At 37.6% G+C, this 18,440-nt stretch overlaps 1 protein-coding gene across 1 annotated transcript in view; it reads left to right on the top strand.

Moving 5' to 3' along the window:
- LOC124453780 (dynein axonemal heavy chain 7-like) overlaps positions 1–18,440 on the top strand; it is a 67,013-nt gene that overhangs the window by 44,742 nt on the left and 3,831 nt on the right. The window contains 32 exon segments of the mRNA XM_047004634.1: positions 797–915; positions 1,001–1,181; positions 1,257–1,486; positions 1,981–2,047; positions 2,125–2,247; positions 2,421–2,679; positions 2,800–2,885; positions 2,962–3,104; positions 3,815–3,887; positions 4,436–4,543; positions 4,614–4,645; positions 4,647–4,678; positions 4,770–4,852; positions 5,705–5,868; positions 6,443–6,596; positions 6,667–6,800; positions 6,918–6,975; positions 7,057–7,190; positions 8,160–8,289; positions 8,373–8,575; positions 9,624–9,699; positions 10,178–10,356; positions 10,441–10,507; positions 11,985–12,077; positions 12,151–12,327; positions 13,506–13,667; positions 14,188–14,388; positions 15,522–15,683; positions 16,229–16,411; positions 17,155–17,292; positions 18,045–18,179; positions 18,289–18,384. Of these exon segments, the coding sequence (XP_046860590.1) occupies positions 797–915; positions 1,001–1,181; positions 1,257–1,486; positions 1,981–2,047; positions 2,125–2,247; positions 2,421–2,679; positions 2,800–2,885; positions 2,962–3,104; positions 3,815–3,887; positions 4,436–4,543; positions 4,614–4,645; positions 4,647–4,678; positions 4,770–4,852; positions 5,705–5,868; positions 6,443–6,596; positions 6,667–6,800; positions 6,918–6,975; positions 7,057–7,190; positions 8,160–8,289; positions 8,373–8,575; positions 9,624–9,699; positions 10,178–10,356; positions 10,441–10,507; positions 11,985–12,077; positions 12,151–12,327; positions 13,506–13,667; positions 14,188–14,388; positions 15,522–15,683; positions 16,229–16,411; positions 17,155–17,292; positions 18,045–18,179; positions 18,289–18,384 (4,182 nt within the window).

Here is an 18,440-nt window from a genome sequence, read left to right as displayed (position 1 = left end):
CCCGCACAGGTTTCTATCAGTGAAACTATCTTAAAGGTTTATGCTCTTTGTGTTACGTTTTCTCCTCGCACAGTTTTCTATCAGTGAAACTTTCTTAAAGGTTTATGCTCTTTGTGTTACGTTTTCTCCTCGCACAGTTTTCTATCAGTGAAACTTTCTTAAAGGTTTATGCTCTTTGTGTTACGTTTTCTCCTCGCACAGGATTCTATCAGTGAAACTATCTTAAAGGTTTATGCTCTTTGTGTTACCTTTTCTCCCCGCACAGGTTTCTATCAGTGAAACTTTCTTAAAGGTTTATGCTCTTTGTGTTACGTTTTCTCCTCGCACAGTTTTCTATCAGTGAAACTTTCTTAAAGGTTTATGCTCTTTGTGTTACCTTTTCTCCCCGCACAGGTTTCTATCAGTGAAACTATCTTAAAGGTTTATGCTCTTTGTGTTACGTTTTCTCCTCGCACAGTTTTCTATCAGTGAAACTTTCTTAAAGGTTTATGCTCTTTGTGTTACGTTTTCTCCTCGCACAGTTTTCTATCAGTGAAACTATCTTAAAGGTTTATGCTCTTTGTGTTACGTTTTCTCCTCGCACAGTTTTCTATCAGTGAAACTTTCTTAAAGGTTTATGCTCTTTGTGTTACGTTTTCTCCTCGCACAGTTTTCTATTAGTGAAACTATATTAAAGGTTAATTTTGTATTATGCTCTCTGTGTAACCTTTTCTCATAGCCCTGTTTTCTATCAGTGAAGTCTTTTTAAAGGTTTAGTTTGTATTATGCTTGTATTACGGAGCTGTTTACTTTTTAGATTAAAGAGGAGTCATTCCTCGAAGACATAAATAACCTTCTGAATGCAGGCGAGGTACCAAACCTTTTTGCACTGGACGAGAAACAAGAGATTTGCGAAAAAATGCGTGTGTTTGATAGGTAATATTATTTTAATGTTGTGTTTATGATCATGTTTCTTGTATTTGAGCTCACTATAACTCTCCTCACTCGACGTTTTTTTAAGACAACGAGAAAAATCTAAACAGACAGATGGTTCCCCTGTTGCCCTGTTCAATTTCTTCATCGAAAGAGTACGAAATCAGCTGCACATTGTTCTAGCAATGAGTCCAATTGGCGATGCTTTCCGCACAAGATTACGAAAGTTTCCTTCTCTTGTGAATTGCTGTACTATCGACTGGTTTCAAGTGAGTGTTAAAATGACGTGTAAAAAAGTGAATATTAAAAGACGTTTTGCTTCATTCTATGTTTTTTTTATTCAGTCATGGCCGGCGGATGCTTTACAAGTCGTTGCCCAGCGGTTTCTCGCCGAGACCGAAATGTCCTCTGCGATACGAGGGGGCTGTGTCAAGATGTGCCAGGAATTTCACACGGGAACACGTGTTCTATCAACGAGGTTTCTTAGCGAACTGAAACGTCATAATTACGTGACACCGACGTCATATCTTGAACTCATCAACACGTTTAAAGTTCTCCTTCAAAAGAAACAGGGGTGAGTAAAAATGGAAGCACGATTGATTTACCAGCTTTATTTAGTCTTGCCGTACATCAGTGTACATTAGAATACATCACTGTACATCAGTGTACATCAGTATACATCAGTATACATAAGAATACGTCACAATGCATCACTGTACATCAGATTGTAAATGAGTGCATGACGTATTTGATATACGCAAGGAGCCTGGGCCGAGTTTGTCAATAAACGTACTTCACTTTTGTGGCAATTTATGTGTTTATTTCGGGAAGATTCGAATGATTGCCATCGCTTTTGATGATATTTATTCCAATCCATCTGATGACAGTAAGGAGCTGTGCATGGCGCAATTTTGTTATGAAATTAACCGAAGAATTCTTACTTACTTCCGACTTTGCGTTCATCCAAAGAATCTCCTACTGTATGCCTGTGTCAGCAATCGACATCTTTTTCTTTGTACATTTTGTTTGTTCAAAATTCAAAGCATTCAAAGTTTTGCATTGTTGCAGTGAAGTAATCCAGGCAAAGAATCGATACGAAAATGGTTTACAAAGGTTGAAGAATGCCGCTTCGGAGGTTTGTTGTTCTCTAATTTATCGTTCACTTCCTATTGTTGAATGATACCTTCCATGGCGCTGTCTTTGTATCTGTAGGTATCGGTGATGCAACGGGAATTGGAAGAATTGCAACCACAGCTCGTAGTTGCTGGTAAAGAGGTCGACGAAATGATGATTGTTATCAAGAAAGAATCGGCTGAAGTTGCCGAAACTGAAAAGGTTTATAGAACTGTCAATCCCGTGATTAAAAACTGACTGTCGTAAAGAATGAGTCTGAAGAAGTAGACAAATCTGAACGTTGTGTAAGGCCAAACTGTGGGTGATGGGAGAGAGTCGCCGTCATTTCTTTGTTATGCGTTAGGTTATTGAGAAGATATACCTTTCCTTTCCAGGTTGTAAAAGCTGACGAGGCCGTAGCCAATGAGCAAGCGGGGGCTGCTCAAGCCATTAAAGACGAATGTGATCATGAACTGGGTGAAGCATTGCCGATCCTAGAGAGTGCTTTAGCTGCACTTAACACTCTCACAAATCAAGATATCACTGTTGTGAAGACGATGAAATCTCCTCCAAATGGAGTGAAAATAGTCATGGAAGCCATTTGTGTACTGAAGGGAATCAAACCGGATAGAATACCTGATCCATCTGGCTCTGGTTCGTTTTCTTTTTTGTCATTTCAGACAAGCGTCTCTGCGAAAACCTTGTTGAATGTTGGCGTTTTATAATTACTTCATGAATAGAACTTTAATTTCATCAATAGAACTTTCACTTCAGGCAAAAAGATCGAAGACTTCTGGGGACCTTCCAAGAAGATTCTTGGTGACATGAACTTCCTGAAAAGTCTACACACTTATGATAAGGTGATCTCATTTTCTACTAATGATGTTATCTTTGCTTACTCTTTCTGAGAGATTTCAAACCGAAAACATTCCATAGGATAACATTGCACCAAGCATTGTGAAAACCATCCGTCAGAAGTACACCTCGAATCCGGAATTCGATCCCGATAAGATCAAGACTGCGTCCACTGCTGCCGAAGGCTTGTGTAAATGGGTCATTGCGATGGATCAATATGATAAGTAAATGAAGTATTTACTTGTTATTCAATGTTCATTATAAAATAAAAACAGTGCAACGCATGCGCTGATTGCATGTGAGCTCCGTTCGATCTGAGCTCAATCAATCAAATCAATCAAATCAATCAAAGAGAGTATTGAAAATGAACCATGAATACATGTTGCAGAGAAAATTTAAGCGTTCGTTTTTAAGTTGTTTGTTTTGCATTGTTGGTATTTAATAGAAAAAGTCAAAAATGTTGTTTTGTTAGCGCTGGCTTATTCAAACCTTTGAGATGTTTGTGAGGACTCTAAAGCAGGTGCGCATCAGTTTACATAAGGATACATCACTGTACATCATTTTACACGAGGATACATCACAGTGCATCACTGTACATCAGTGCTTCATCTAGATCTGCTCTCGAGTTCTACCAAAGGTCTCCTCAGATTGCATATGCCTTTGCAAACACAATAAACATCTTTTATTTTTTAATTACATTCAATTCACCGTGATTCACTGTCTATTATAAGTTAAACGCGGGAAAGAAGGGCTGTTCTTATGAGTAGAGGTACTATGAGGAAGAAGTGGGGATAAAGTTTGACAAGAAAGGTGTGGACGAGGGAATGAGAGATGGAGAGTTCTCAAATGTTCTCATTTCTCGAACGTGTTGTGAGGTACAGGATACAGGAGGATTTTTCGTTTCACATGGAGTTGATTTTCTGTTTTTATTTAGGGTTGCCCGAGTGGTAGCTCCAAAGAAGGAAGCTTTGGCTGCTGCTGAGGCTGAGTTAGCTGTGGCTATGGAGGTAGGATATGAGGGCAAACAAAGATTGTGTGCATGTATTTCAATTCATCAAGTCAATTCAGAGTTACTTTCAAATCGACTGTGTTGTTTGGGCATCAGTTTTTATTACACAAGGACACATTTGGATAAACATGCAGGGTCTTCGTAAGGAAGAATTTTCATCGTTGCTTGAAAAGTTCCGGAATCACTTTGACCAAATCTCGAATCGGCTTGACACAATTTCAAATCGGCTTGACCAAATGTCAAATCGGCTTGACCATATCTCAAATCGCTTTGACCAAATCTCAAATCGGCTTGACCAAATTATGAATCAGTTTCGCCCAATCTTATATCGCTTCGACCAAACTGTACATCGATTTATCAAAATCCTAAGTGGTTTAAGCAAATTCTTGTTCGGTTTGATGTTGAATTTTATCACATGGGTGACGTTAAAAAACTGAAGATTCTTCGCATCCGGAGACCTTTATTATTCGATTTTCGCGACGTGTTAATCTCAATGAGGTCATCACGAGAAAGGCTGTAAACGTTCGTCGTCTTTTACTCTACCAGGGTTTGGAGAAGAAGCGGTCTGCGCTTCGTGAAGTTCAGGCTAAACTCGCAAGATTGCAGGAGAAATTTGAAGCAAACGTGAAAAGAAAAGGAGAACTAGAACAACAGGTCGTAATGATGTTCTTTTCGAGATTTCAAGAAACTGTTTCGATGAATGATGTGGTTTACCTTCCCTCAGGTCGATATGTGCTCAAGAAACTTGAGCGCGCTGAAAATTGATCAGCGGTCTTGGTGAAAAACACGGTAAAATATAGCCCGCGTGAACTGCGCGTGACGTGCTCGTATAACGAACGTGTTGTCTTATGTCCTTAGTTGGACGAATGCCGCTGAGCAGCTTGGGATATTGTTTAAAATTTGGTTGGTGATGTCCTTATTTCGTCTGGTGTTGTAGCCTATCTTGGCGCATTTACATCCCTCGTTTCGACAGGTAAAAATCTTTCCACGTTAATCTTTCCAATGGGATGTTTACATGATTTTAATAAGTTTCAAATTCTACGATCTGACAAATCTATATGAATATTTCCATAATTTTCAGACCTTCTAAATATATACAGCGCATAGTATAACAACAAGAAATTTCCTACAATTTAAGAAAAGAGAAAATTTCTTATGCAGCTTAATAATTAAAGGTTGCGATATACGTTTAAAGTTTTGACCCTTCCAATGCCTAGCTAGCCGTTGAGATCCAGTGTTTATTTCGTTTGTGTTAAACACAAAGCAAGTAACTTCATAGTCATTGGCAAATCATTGCCGTAATGATTTGTCAATTATATGTTAATATATGTTAATATATGTTAATATATGTCCTCTGGCGTACCTTGTTGAATATGGATTGAGAAATCATATTACATGTTTGTAGATGTAGATCATCTAGGTTAGTAGAGTCCTCAGAAGGATTTTCTACAACATCAACTGTGGGCTCGATTAACCTGGATGATCTACATCTACAAGCGTATAACGATACTCCGGGGCTCAAACCATTCACCTACGCAATCGTTGGTGAAGAGCCTACACATAACTCTCAATATCTTGCCACATACGAAGCATGAACAATTATCTGTTTGTGACGTAACTGTTTCTGTGAAAACTGAAAACACTGAAAAGTATAATGGCGTCGAGATTTGCCAGCGTTTTACAAACTGATTTGACTCGAATTTATAAGAACAAGGGATTGTGTTGTTTTTCGCACCGTGTGTGTTATGCTATCGATATACATCTCGGATGTTTTGATACGGACATTTTTGTCAAAAATATCCTGTGTCACTATAGGAACAAATCAAACAATGGCAAGCTCAGTGTATTGGAAACGGAATTCCTTGCTCGAGTGACTTCTCCGTCACTGGGACCTTTGGTGATCCAGTGAAGATACGCGATTGGAATATCTGGGGTTTGCCCACTGATTCTTTCTCTGTCGAGAATGGTATTGTGATAAGGTAATTGTTGCCTTATTAAAATCATCAGTCTTTATAAAGTGCCTCTATCATGTTTTTGTATTTGTACGAATCAAATAGTTCAGGCTACTTTAAAAACTTTTGGATTGTCTTTTACAGTTTGAATGTATGATTTTGCAGAATTTTCGACACTCAAAATTGAAAAACATACTATTTTCATTATTTGACCGCCATGATAAAAAAGCTGGAATTCAAATTGAACTAAAATACATGGAACGCTACCTGTAATAGAAAACCCTTATAAATTCTTGAAGCCGAATCTTACACCCAGACACGCGTGTGTAGTTCAATCAATATCTGCACCGCGAGAGAATCTCGAAACACTACACACGCGTGTCTGAGTGTAAGATTTGGCTTCAATTATTTGCTTCAGGTAGCGTTCCGTTAATTTTAGTTCAACGGTTTGCACATGAGTGCGATCAACATTTCATTCCTCGTTGAACGTCGTCGTAGTAAACCTTGGTCTTAATCTGGACGACCCCCTCCCCTTGAAGATCGGTCCCTATTCCATGTGATTCTAACGTGATTATTGACGACGCTTTCTTCTGTTGTCCAGTAATGCAAACCGCTGGCCACTTTGTATCGATCCTCAAGGTCAGGCGAACAAATGGATCAAGAACATGGAGAAGAAAAATAATCTTCACGTGATCAAGCTGACCGACCAAGATTATGTTCGTACTTTGGAGAACTGTATCCAGTTTGGAACTCCTGTAAGTTTTTTTCGTTGAACCCGATCAACGCCCGAGTTTGCTCGTAAACTGGCAACGTCTTTTAAACCAGGTACTTTTGGAAAACATTGGTGAAGAACTCGACCCAGTCCTCGAACCGCTGTTGTTGAAACAGACATTCAAACAAGGCGGTAGCATTTGTATTAAGCTTGGAGACAGTGTAATTGAGTATTCCAAAGATTTCAGGTGATTAAAAACACGCCAAGTGTTTTGTCCTTCCCCTGTATGCTTCTATTATTGAATTTTCTTCCGTAGAAAGATTGTGTTCGTGAATAGTTCTGGAAATATGATTTTTTCGTTTAGATTTTACGTCACTACAAAACTTCGTAATCCTCATTATCTCCCAGAAACATCTGTAAAAGTGAGATGAAAGATGCTCTCGTTTTTTTCGTTAGGTTTTTTCTTCCTTTGAGCTACGACTGAAATCGTTCGTTTCTTCCAGGTGACTTTGCTGAATTTCATGATAACTCCAGAAGGCTTAGAGGATCAGCTACTTGGCATCGTTGTTGCTCGCGAGAGACCCGAGCTCGAAGAAGAAAAGAATGCGTTGATAATCCAAAGTGCCGAAAACAAGAGGTCAGTGACAAATCATACATGTGAAGCATACTGCAGTGGTATCAGTGACGTAGCCAGCCCGTAAGCTTGCTCGTGCTGTGTGAATGTTTTGGTGTTCACGCACTGTGGAGACAATAGATTTCCTGCGAAATAAGCAATGTTGGTGATTTGAAATTTGCCAAGCACGACGATACATGCGGGTTGCTTGCGCCACTGAATGCTACGATAATTGATCTTTCCGTGCAATTTTTCCGTTACTTGTGTGACATTTACACTGTAATTTTGCAGTTATTCCTGGCTCCAAGTATAGACAATTATCCAAACCTTACAAAATTTGGGATATTTATTGCGCCTTAGAGTAACTTTATCCTGAAATTACATGCCTTTGAAGTTTATAAGCGTACAACTATGAAAAAATTGATGTTCCTGAGGTCTGCTTGACCAGTGACACACTTGATTAAAATTAATATAGCAAAGTAATGTGAATACATTATACATGCCTGGTGCATCACTACTGGGTAGATACCACATTATACAGGATTTATCAAAAAAAAGTTGAAAAACTTTTACTGATTCTAAGTATTTTAAGGCTGCCTGGCACGGCAGCCTATAAATTTTTTGAAAATGCTAGATTTTTTACCAGAGGAAGAACTGTTGTTAAAAGTCCTTCAAAACAGATTTTGCGTTCGAAAAATTATCCTCGGAAAAACAATTTAATAACCCTGAGTCAAAATATGGACTTTGTTGTACGAGCTATCGAAATTTCAAGCAATTTGGTGCACGTGCTGGCCAACGCAAGTTCAAGCTGTGTTAGAGAACCTTTAAGCACTAAAAATCATTGAAGGATTTTGCTTATTCAACGTTCGTCTTATTTCAGAGAACTTTCTGCAAAAGCCCAGTTTTATCTTTGTTGATACACCCTGCATAACATATCTTGCATGTTTTAAAATAATTCCATGCAGATTGCCTTTCTCACGGCTTTGTTTATAGACAACTGAAAGAAATAGAAGATAAAATTCTTTCTATTTTGTCGTCGGAGGGAAACATTCTTGAAGACGAGACTGCTATCAATGTTCTTTCATCTTCCAAAGTGCTGGCAAATGAAATCTCCGAAAAACAGGTTTTTCGCGGAAACATGATAAGTGCTATTGCACCATAGTGCACAAATGAAGCAGTGTGATGTCATTTTGTTCTGTTTCCAAGGCGATTGCTGACGAAACTGAGAAGAAAATTGACAAAACACGTATGGGTTACGCACCGATCGCTGTCCATTCCTCAATATTGTTTTTCTCCATCGCTGATCTTGCAAACATCGAGCCCATGTACCAGTACTCGCTGACTTGGTTCATTAATTTATTCATCATGTCCATTGATAACTCGGAGAAGAACGATGAAGTTGAAAAAAGGTTTAAAATCTTTAAAACTAGTCTTTCAAATAATATTGTAGAAGGACACATCGCTAGGGGGAGAGATTTTTTGCTTAAAGGAATGTTGAAATGAAGATGTTGCTAGAGGCTGATGTGTATTTGAGTGGCAAATATTCGGAAAGGGTTGAGGTTTGTTCAGGCAGGAAGTTTGATCTGGAAAAGAGTGCTGCTACCAGTAGAGTTTTGTTAAAGACATGATATTGCAAGAGATAAAATGTTTTTTATGACATCATGTGGCTAAGGATAAATACAAAATGTTACAAGTATTAGAGATGTTGTTAAGACAGAATGTTGCAAGGAGCAATGAAATTATTATAGACAGAATATTACTAGAGGTTAGGATGTTTTTAATGACACAATATTGCAAGGGGTAGACATGTTGTTAAAGACAAAATGTTTTAAACGTAAGACATGTTGCTAAAGACTGAATGTTGCAAAGGGTAGACATGCAATTAAAGACAGAATGTTACAAGGCAGACGTGTTGTTAAAGACAGAATGTTGCAAAGGGTAGACATGCAATTAAAGACAGAATGTTACAAGGGGCAGACATGTTGTTAAAGACAGAATGTTACAAGGGGCAGACATGTTGTTAAAGACAGAATGTTGCAAAGGGTAGACATGTAATTAAAGCAGAATGTTGCAAGTGGCAGACATGTTGTTAAAGACAGAATGTTGCAAGGGGCAGACATGTTGTTAAAGACAGAATGTTGCAAGGGCAGACATGTTGTTAAAGACAGAATGTTGCAAGGGGCAGACATGTTGTTAAAGACAGAATGTTGCAAGGGCAGACATGTTGTTAAAGACAGAATGTTGCAAGGGCAGACATGTTGTTAAAGAGAGAATGTTGCAAGGGCAGACCTGTTGTTAAAGACAGAATGTTAATTGGAATAGAGATGACAGTTAGGTGATTGACGATGCTGTTCATATAACTGATGTAAACTGGCGTATATATATAGATGCATTTAATCGGTAGGTTTGACTTTATTGTTAATAAGTTGGAGTGATTCAGATTGAATTTCTTTACAGATTGAACATCTTACGAGAACATTTCACGTATTCTCTCTATTGTAACATATGTCGATCATTATTTGAAAAGGATAAGGTTCGTTTTTATTTTCTTTTACATTTTTGACGATGAATTTGCAATAAATTAGAAATAATAAACTGAATATATAAAACAAATTTTTTTATTACAGACATGTTTCGGCAAACTTATGCCATCATCAGTGCAAATGAATGTGTTACAGAATGTGATACTTAAATATGTAAATAGAGATAAACATGTGATCCTTAAATATATATTTAAGTATCACATTCTGTAACAAATTCATTTGCACTGATGATGGTATAAGTTTGCCGAAACATGTCTGTAATAAAAAAGTTTGTTTTCTATATTCAATGTATTATTTCAATTGTGCTTTTACGTAAATATGGAAGTTAGAAATACAACTGTATGTAAAAAACCGTCTTGTTTGTTTTCTCAAATATTATGTTGAACCCGGACCTTTTATTCGGAGTATGTTTCTTATTCTTGGCGACATTATATACAAAAGTATTCGTTTTCTTGTTTTAAACTCCAGCTTCTTTTCTCCCTCCTGCTTTGCGTAAATCTCCTCAAAGGAAAAAATGAAATTGAAGACGAGGAGTGGAAGTTCCTGCTTACCGGCGGCGTGGGCCTTGATAATCCTCATGCGAATCCATGCTCGTGGCTACCAGCGAGGTCCTGGGACGAGATGTGCCGCTTGGATGATTTAGAGAAGTACGCCACTGGACTTTAGATCGTCGATGTTTGTTTTTATATCACAAATTGAAGATTTCTTTAATGTGACTTAATATTCTGTAGGTTTAAAGGTTTTCACACAACGTTTAAGAGTCAAGTTGATGGATGGAAAAAAATATACGACAGTAACGTGAGTATTTTCATGAAAGTCAAAAATGTTGGCAAATGAACAGTTGCTCGAAAAGTTATTTCATTTATCTTTCACGTTTTCACGAATGCGTTTCTATCGCTTCTTATTTTGTGCTTGTACTACGGGGTGTCCAGTATCATGTGTGTAACTGTTGTAATTCTCCAAAGGAATGTACTACGGAGTGTCCAGTATCATGTGTGTAACTGTTGTAATTCTCCAAAGGAATGTACTACAGGGTGTCCAATATCATGTTTGTAACTGTTGTAATTCTCCAAAGGGATGTACTACGGGTGTCCAATATCATGTGTGCAACTGTTGTAATTCTCCAAAGGAATGTACTACGGGGTGTCCAATATCATGTGTGTAACTGTTGTAATTCTCCAAAGGAATGTACTACGGAGTGTCCAGTATCATGTGTGTAACTGTTGTAATTCTCCAAAGGAATGTACTACGGGGTGTCCAATATCATGTTTGTAACTGTTGTAATTCTCCAAAGGGATGTACTACGGGTGTCCAATATCATGTGTGCAACTGTTGTAATTCTCCAAAGGAATGTACTACGGGGTGTCCAATATCATGTGTGTAACTGTTGTAATTCTCCAAAGGAATGTACTACGGAGTGTCCAGTATCATGTGTGTAACTGTTGTAATTCTCCAAAGGAATGTACTACAGGGTGTCCAATATCATGTGTGCAACTGTTGTAATTCTCCAAAGGAATGTACTACGGGGTGTCCAATATCATGTGTGTGACTGTTGTAATTCTCCAAAGGAATGTACTACGGAGTGTCCAGTATCATGTGTGTAACTGTTGTAATTCTCCAAAGGAATGTACTACGGGGTGTTCAATATCATGTTTGTAACTGTTGTAATTCTCCAAAGGAATGTACTACAGGGTGTCCAATATCATGTGTGTAACTGTTGTAATTCTCCAAAGGAATGTAGAGTAAAAGTAAGGTGTTTAATGGGAAAAGTTAGTGGTGCAGAGGTGAAGTATGAGAAGTAGAGTGGGAAGTAAAGGGGATAGAGTGGAATATGATGGGCTTAGATTGAGAAGTCAGGCGTGTACAATGAAGGTATGGGGTGCAGAGTAGGAAGTAAGGGCCTAAGGCGTTGAAATGAAATGCAAGGAGTGTAGATTTAAAAGCAATGGGTGTAGACAAACAAGGTAGGGGTGCAGAGTTGAAGTATTGGGCGTAGAATGAAAAGTAAGGTGATAGAGTAGAAAATGAGTGTTTTGAGGTGAGAAGTAAAGAATGTAGACTGATGAGTAAGGGCTGGAGTAGACGTAAGGGTGCAAAATGGGAAGTAAGAGGTGTAGAGTTTGAAATAAAGGGAAGAGGAAAGAGTCATTCAGCTTTTAATATGGCAAATCCATTGTTGGAAAATGAGATAAAAGATCTTTTACACTACACTATGAACTTAAATTTGTCATTTCATCTGTGGAAGTTTAGAAATCGGAAATATTTCTCATTTTAGGAACCTCAAAGCGAACCTCTACCGGATAAATGGAACGATAAACTGGATGTTTTTCACAAACTTATAGTCCTACGATGTTTACGACCAGATAAGGTAAAAATAATTTACAAAAAATCCTTCCCATGATGCATCTATTACCTCTGTACACTATGAATTTTCACGGTAGGTGACTCCTGCAGTTCAACAATTTGTGAAGATGAAGTTAGACAAACGATACATTGAGCCTCCACCTTTTGATTTGGCTAAAGCATTTACCGACTCTTCATGTACAACTCCACTGATCTTCATTCTTTCTCCTGGCTCCGATCCTACAGCTGCTTTACTGAAATTTGCTGATGATCAGGTAAGAGTCTAACTGAGAATGGTCCATCTTAAATCATGGGTAAACATGGAAACACGATTAAATCACGATCTTCAACCATTGGGAACTTAGAAACGAAATCTTAAATCACTGTTAAACTTAGAAACGCGATCTTAAATCACTGTTAAACTTAGAAACACGATCTTAAATCAATGTTAAACTTAGAAACGCGTTCTTAAATCACTGTTAAATTTAGAAACGCGATTTTAAATCACTGTTAATTTTAGAAACACGATCTTAAATCACTGTTAAACTTAGAAACACGATTAAATCTTTTAAACATAATCTTGAACTATTGGGAACTTAGAAAGGCGATTTTAAATCACTTGTAAACTGAAAACGCGATTAAAACACGATCCTGAACCACTGGGAACTTAGAAATGTAATCTTAAATTGCTGGTAAACTTGGAAATACCGTAAAACGTTAAAACACGATCTTAAACCATCGGGAACTTAGAAACGAAATCTTAAATCACTGTTAAACTTAGAAACGCGATCTTAAATCACTGTTAAACTTAGAAACACGATCTTAAATCACTGTTAAACTTAGAAACGCGATCTTAAATCACTGTTAAACTTAGAAACGCGAACTTAAATCACTGTTAAACTTAGAAACGCGATTTTAAATCACTGTTAAACTTAGAAACACGATTAAATCTTAAAACACAATCTTGAACTATTGGGAACTTAGAAAGGCGATTTTAAATCACTTGTAAACTGGAAACGCGATTAAAACACGATCTTGAACCACTGGGAACTTAGAAATGTAATCTTAAATCACTGGTAAACTTGGAAATACCGTAAAACGTTAAAACACGATCTTCAACCATGGACATACTGGGAAACGTTTTTTTTTTAGAACTCCTGGGATTTGCGATTTTCAAATGTTTATCAGTCATTTTCACATTGCAGAATGAAAAATGCTTTTTATTTCATTTAGAAAACTTCCATGTCTTGGTGTTTTTCTCAATTATGTTTTGTGGTGTTTCTTGACTTTAGCTTTTATGACGAACTGTTTGCCAAAAATAGTGTACCTGCAACAGTGTTTTCTTAAGTTTTCTTCGGTTTTTCTCATCTTTTCAGTCGAAGAAATTTTAATGCAGGAAGATTGACCGCACTGTGTTCTTCTTGAACTTGCGAATATGTTTCCGTTCATTTAGGGCTTTAGCGGCTCAAAGTTGAGCTCGTTGTCGTTGGGTCAAGGTCAGGGTCCCATTGCAATGCGCATGATCGACAAAGGGACAAAAGAAGGAACATGGGTGGTTTTACAAAATTGTCATCTTGCCACATCATGGATGCCGACCTTAGAAAAAGTCTGCGAGGTTTGTGAATGAAAACATATAAAAAAAACATCTCTCTCGTTTATCATATGGCAAACGTCACTTACGGTGAAATGGCGTGCTTTTAATGGCTCAGAAGCATTTTTGTCGGCCGTCCAGCACGCGTAATTTTCGAGAAAATGTGAACAAAGTTCCCAAAGCAAACAGCGAAAGTTTTGGAAAAAGCAAAAAGCGAATACGAGTCCGAAGAAAAATTACTCGAAAAGAGAGTTCAATTTTCCAGCCAACACTTTTGATGATTTATGTTTTACTGACGAAAACTAGACAAGTAAAAACCAAATCTTGCAAAACAGAGAGAATCCGAAAAGAAAGAAAGCTTCATTCAGATCAAATGATGCCATATAATAAACCTTTTATTCACCTCGCTTGCTTGGTCTTTACTGAGAATATCTCTCTGTCTTTACAAGAACACTTCGGTTTGATATTTCTCCGTAAAGACTTCGCGCTCAATTGATGACGGCTCATTATAACACATCCTCACCATTTTATATACGTTTTACAGGAGTTCAACCCCGACACGACGCACCCGGACTTCAGGCTATGGTTGACGAGTTATCCCAGTCCAAATTTTCCCGTCTCTGTCCTTCAAAATGGCGTGAAGATGACGAATGAACCTCCTAAAGGTCTTCGAGCCAACATCAACCGCTCTTATCTTAGTGATCCCATTTCTGATCCTGAGTTTTTCACTACTTGTAAAAACCCGGTGAGTGTTTTTTGTTTACACCTTTCACATTCTTTGGGACATCATCTTGGCTTCGTGCAAAACATGAATTTCCTTGAATGTCCTTGAATGTCCTTGAATGTCCTCGAATGTCCTTGAATGTCCTTGAATGTCCTCGAATGTCCTTGAATGTCCTCGAATGTCCTTGAATGTTCTCGAATGTCCTTGAATGTCCTCGAATGTCCTTGAATGTTCTCGAATGTCCTTGAATGTCCTCGAATGTCCTTGAATGTCCTCGAATGTCTTTGAATGTCCTCGAATGTCCTCGAATGTCCTTGAATGTTCTCGAATGTCCTTGAATGTCCTCGAATGTCCTTGAATGTCCTCGAATGTCTTTGAATGTCCTCGAATGTCCTTGAATGTCTTTGAATGTCCTCGAATGTCCTTGAATGTTCTCGAATGTCTTTGAATATCCTCGAATGTCTTTGAATATCCTCGAATGTCCTTGAATGTCCTCGAATGTCCTTGAATGTCCTCGAATGTCCTTGAATGTCCTTGAATGTCCTCGAATGTCCTTGAATGTCCTCGAATGTCCTTGAGTGTCCTCGAATCTCCTTGAAGTCAAAGTGAAAAATTTAAAGCCTTAGAAGTACTTGAATTTAATAACATGTGCTTGAAAGTGCTTGAATTCAATTTTTTTTTGATCGAATTTTTGTAAACTTCTCATCCTACGATTTTTCTTTCAATGAGTTAAAATTGTATCTTAATCTTTATTGCACGACAAAGTAACTCGTTTGCTAATAGGTTAATGTCGTCAGAACTTTGAAGTAACCTAGCTACATGGGAACTTTCAACTCATATGAAAACGCAATATTTGCTCTCGATTCTTTTGAAGTTCTTTGGTTTTAATTTATATTATGCTTTTAATGATTTCTTACTCAAATACAACATTTGCTCTCGATTCTTTTGAAAACGGTTCTTTTGTTTTGATTTCGATAAAGCTTTTAATGATTTCGTACTTTAGTTGTGTTTTGTGTGCAATTCAAGGTCCTCCTTCTTAAATTTTTCAAAGTATGTCGTCAAAGTCCTTGGCAAGTGCTTAACTTCATTGCACTTAAGTATTGTAGCTACGAACCCCGATCATCATTCAATGTGGTGATTTCCATCATATATAGGGCCCGTTTAAGAAGCTTCTGTTCGGTCTGTGCTTCTTTCACGCCCTCGTTCAAGAGCGACGAACGTTTGGTCCTCTTGGATGGAACATTCCTTACGAGTTCAACGAGACTGATTTAAGAATTAGTGTGCGACAGTTACATATGTTTTTAGATGATTATAAGGTACATTTATTTGTTTTATTTCATTGTGCTAGTTGGTTTTATGACTCAGTTTAGTCCTGATTTTTGAAATTTTTGTTCTTGTATACTTCAGTCTTTTGTTTCAAAATATTTGCCTTTATATTCTCAGATCTAGTATCTTAATCATAAGTTGTCTGTTGTTTAAACTTTTGTCCTTATGTACTCTAATCTAGTATCCTAATGATAAGTTGTCTGTTGTTTAAGCTTTTGTACTTATATACTCTAATCTAGTATCCTAATGATAAGTTGTCTGTTGTTTAAGCTTTTGTACTTATATACTCTAATCTAGTATCATAATGATAAGTTGTCTGCTGTTTAAACTTTTGTCTTATATACTCTGGCCTAGCATTAATCATGAGTTATCTGTTGTTTACAGTTTTGTCCTTATATACTCTGATCTAGCATCTTAATCATAAGTTACCTAACGTTTTACCTGTAGTTCAGTGTATCCACATCAACAACTAAAATTAACATTACTGTATGTTTACCTTCAATAAATAGACGATTTTATATCTTTTTATACATAGGATGTACAGTATGCAGCCTTAGCTTACCTCACTGGAGAATGTAACTATGGCGGTCGGGTGACAGACGACAGAGATAGGAGAACATTACTAACAATTCTCGATAAGTTTTACTGTCCTCAAATTCTTGATGAAAGTTATGCGTTTTCACCCAGTGGTAAATACTACTCACCAAAGGAAGGAAGTGTAAGAATTTTATTATTTCATTAATAATTCGTATGTAACGAGATCGTCTACGTGACTCGCATCAAATTGCTGTGTTATCATTGGCTGTTGAATTGCAAACACGACTTCAGCAGTAACTTTTCCTCATTTTTGTAGAATGCCACCCCCATTCAATAGAATGACAGGCTATTCCAGAGAGTGCTTGTCCCATTCAATGGCATACTTGTTGTATTCCATAGCATCCCTCTCCAATTCCATAGCATCCTTGTCTATTCCATAGCATCCCTGTCCCTTCCATAACATCCCTGTCCAATTCCATAGCATCCCTGTCTTTTCCATAGCATCCTTGTCCATTCCATAGCATCCCTGGCCCTTCCATAACATCCCTGTCCTATTCCATAGCATCCCTGTCTTTTCTATAGCATCCTTGTCTATTCCATAGCATACCTGTTCCTTCCATAACATCCCTGTCCTATTCCATAGCATCCCTGTATTTTCTAAAGCATCCTTGTCTATTCCATAGCATACCTGTTCCTTCCATAACATCCCTGTCCCATTCCATAGAATGCCTGACCGTTCAATAAAATATTTAGCCTTTATCAATGTCTATCGAAGGTTGGCCATGCAAACGCATACATTCGGTTTTCGTATCGCGCTTCATCAATGTGGCATCAAGTATTGGTGTTAACTAACGTAGCGCTAAAAGTCATTTTTCATCTCCTTTTTTGCCACATTTGATTAAGTTGAAATTTCTTTTGTTTTAGTACGAATCTTATTTGGAATACACGCGAGATCTTCCGCAGATAACTCATCCAGAAGCATTTGGAATGCATGCCAATGCTGATATATCAAAAGATCAACAAGAAACTCAACAATTGTTCACAAACATCCTTCTTACCCAGGTGTGTTCACAAATATCCTTCTTACCCAGGTGTGTGCTCTTTTCTCATGTTCAATCTTGAAGTAGAAATCAATGATCACAAGCTACAGCGGGGAGAGGTGGACTAAAAGTACTCCCTCTAGGAAAATCACGTCTTTACTTAAAAACATCGAAGGGTGTACATGATGAGATAAAAAAAAGCTGATATATTTTAGTCTGCGATTAATCCTTAGACAAGAAAGTAGCGGAAAGCTCATACGTAACATTTTATTGCTAAAATAATGAAAAAATCACTCTATGTGGTAGCTAGAGCTCTCTCGAAAACTTGCTGAATTATATACGCAACTTTAGGTTTGTGCTTGTTACAAAGCTCTTTTACAAAGACACTGTAAACAAATAAAAAACGTTTTAATTGTATTTTGACTGACAGTAGAAGGATATGTTCATGAAAACGCCTGTATTTTTCCTTAGAAGGCACCCGTTTCTTCAGCACGATTTTGATTGAAAACTTAACAGATTACCAACAGCATAACGTCGGCGTTCTGGCTGCTTTTTCTTAAATTTTATTGTTCCTTTAATTGTTTGATGAGTTGACGATTTTCAACATTCAATTTTTGTTTCATTTACTCTTCAACAGCAAGCCTTCATTTCTATAACATTTCTCTAACGCATAACGATAATTTTACATAAAGGGGGGGGAGGGGAGGGCGCTACCTTTTTTGTTCTCTCTATGTATTCGTGAAAGATGACATTTATTCGTTTTGTCTTCTTTAGTCGAGAACATCCTCGGGTGGTGGTAAGTCGGACGACGAGATTTTACAGTCCGTAGCTACGGATATCTTGAGTAAGATGCCCCCAGGGTTCGATACCGAAGCTGCCCTTCGTAAATATCCGACCACCTACACGCAGGTATGGATGATATGTGACGTTCTGGTTTTTGGGAAGTTCATTGGGAACTTTCTGTCTTTTGTAACATGGAGAAAACGTCCATTTTTAAAGTCTTGTTGCTTTCTTATAGAGCATGAATACGGTTTTGGTGCAAGAAATGGTTCGCTTCAATCGCCTCTCGGAGATTGTTCGAAATAGTTTAAGAAATCTACAGAAAGCAATAAAGGTGACGATTTTTCTTGTCTTTCACTTTTCTCTCCATCCGATCGTAGTCTAATGCCT

Source organism: Xenia sp. Carnegie-2017, unplaced genomic scaffold (assembly GCF_021976095.1).
Source record: "Xenia sp. Carnegie-2017 unplaced genomic scaffold, XeniaSp_v1 HiC_scaffold_25, whole genome shotgun sequence".
In the NCBI taxonomy this organism is placed as follows: Eukaryota; Metazoa; Cnidaria; class Anthozoa; order Malacalcyonacea; family Xeniidae; genus Xenia; species Xenia sp. Carnegie-2017.
The sequence above is the reverse complement of the archived record's forward strand: the minus strand, read 5'-3'. Positions and strand labels throughout refer to the sequence as shown.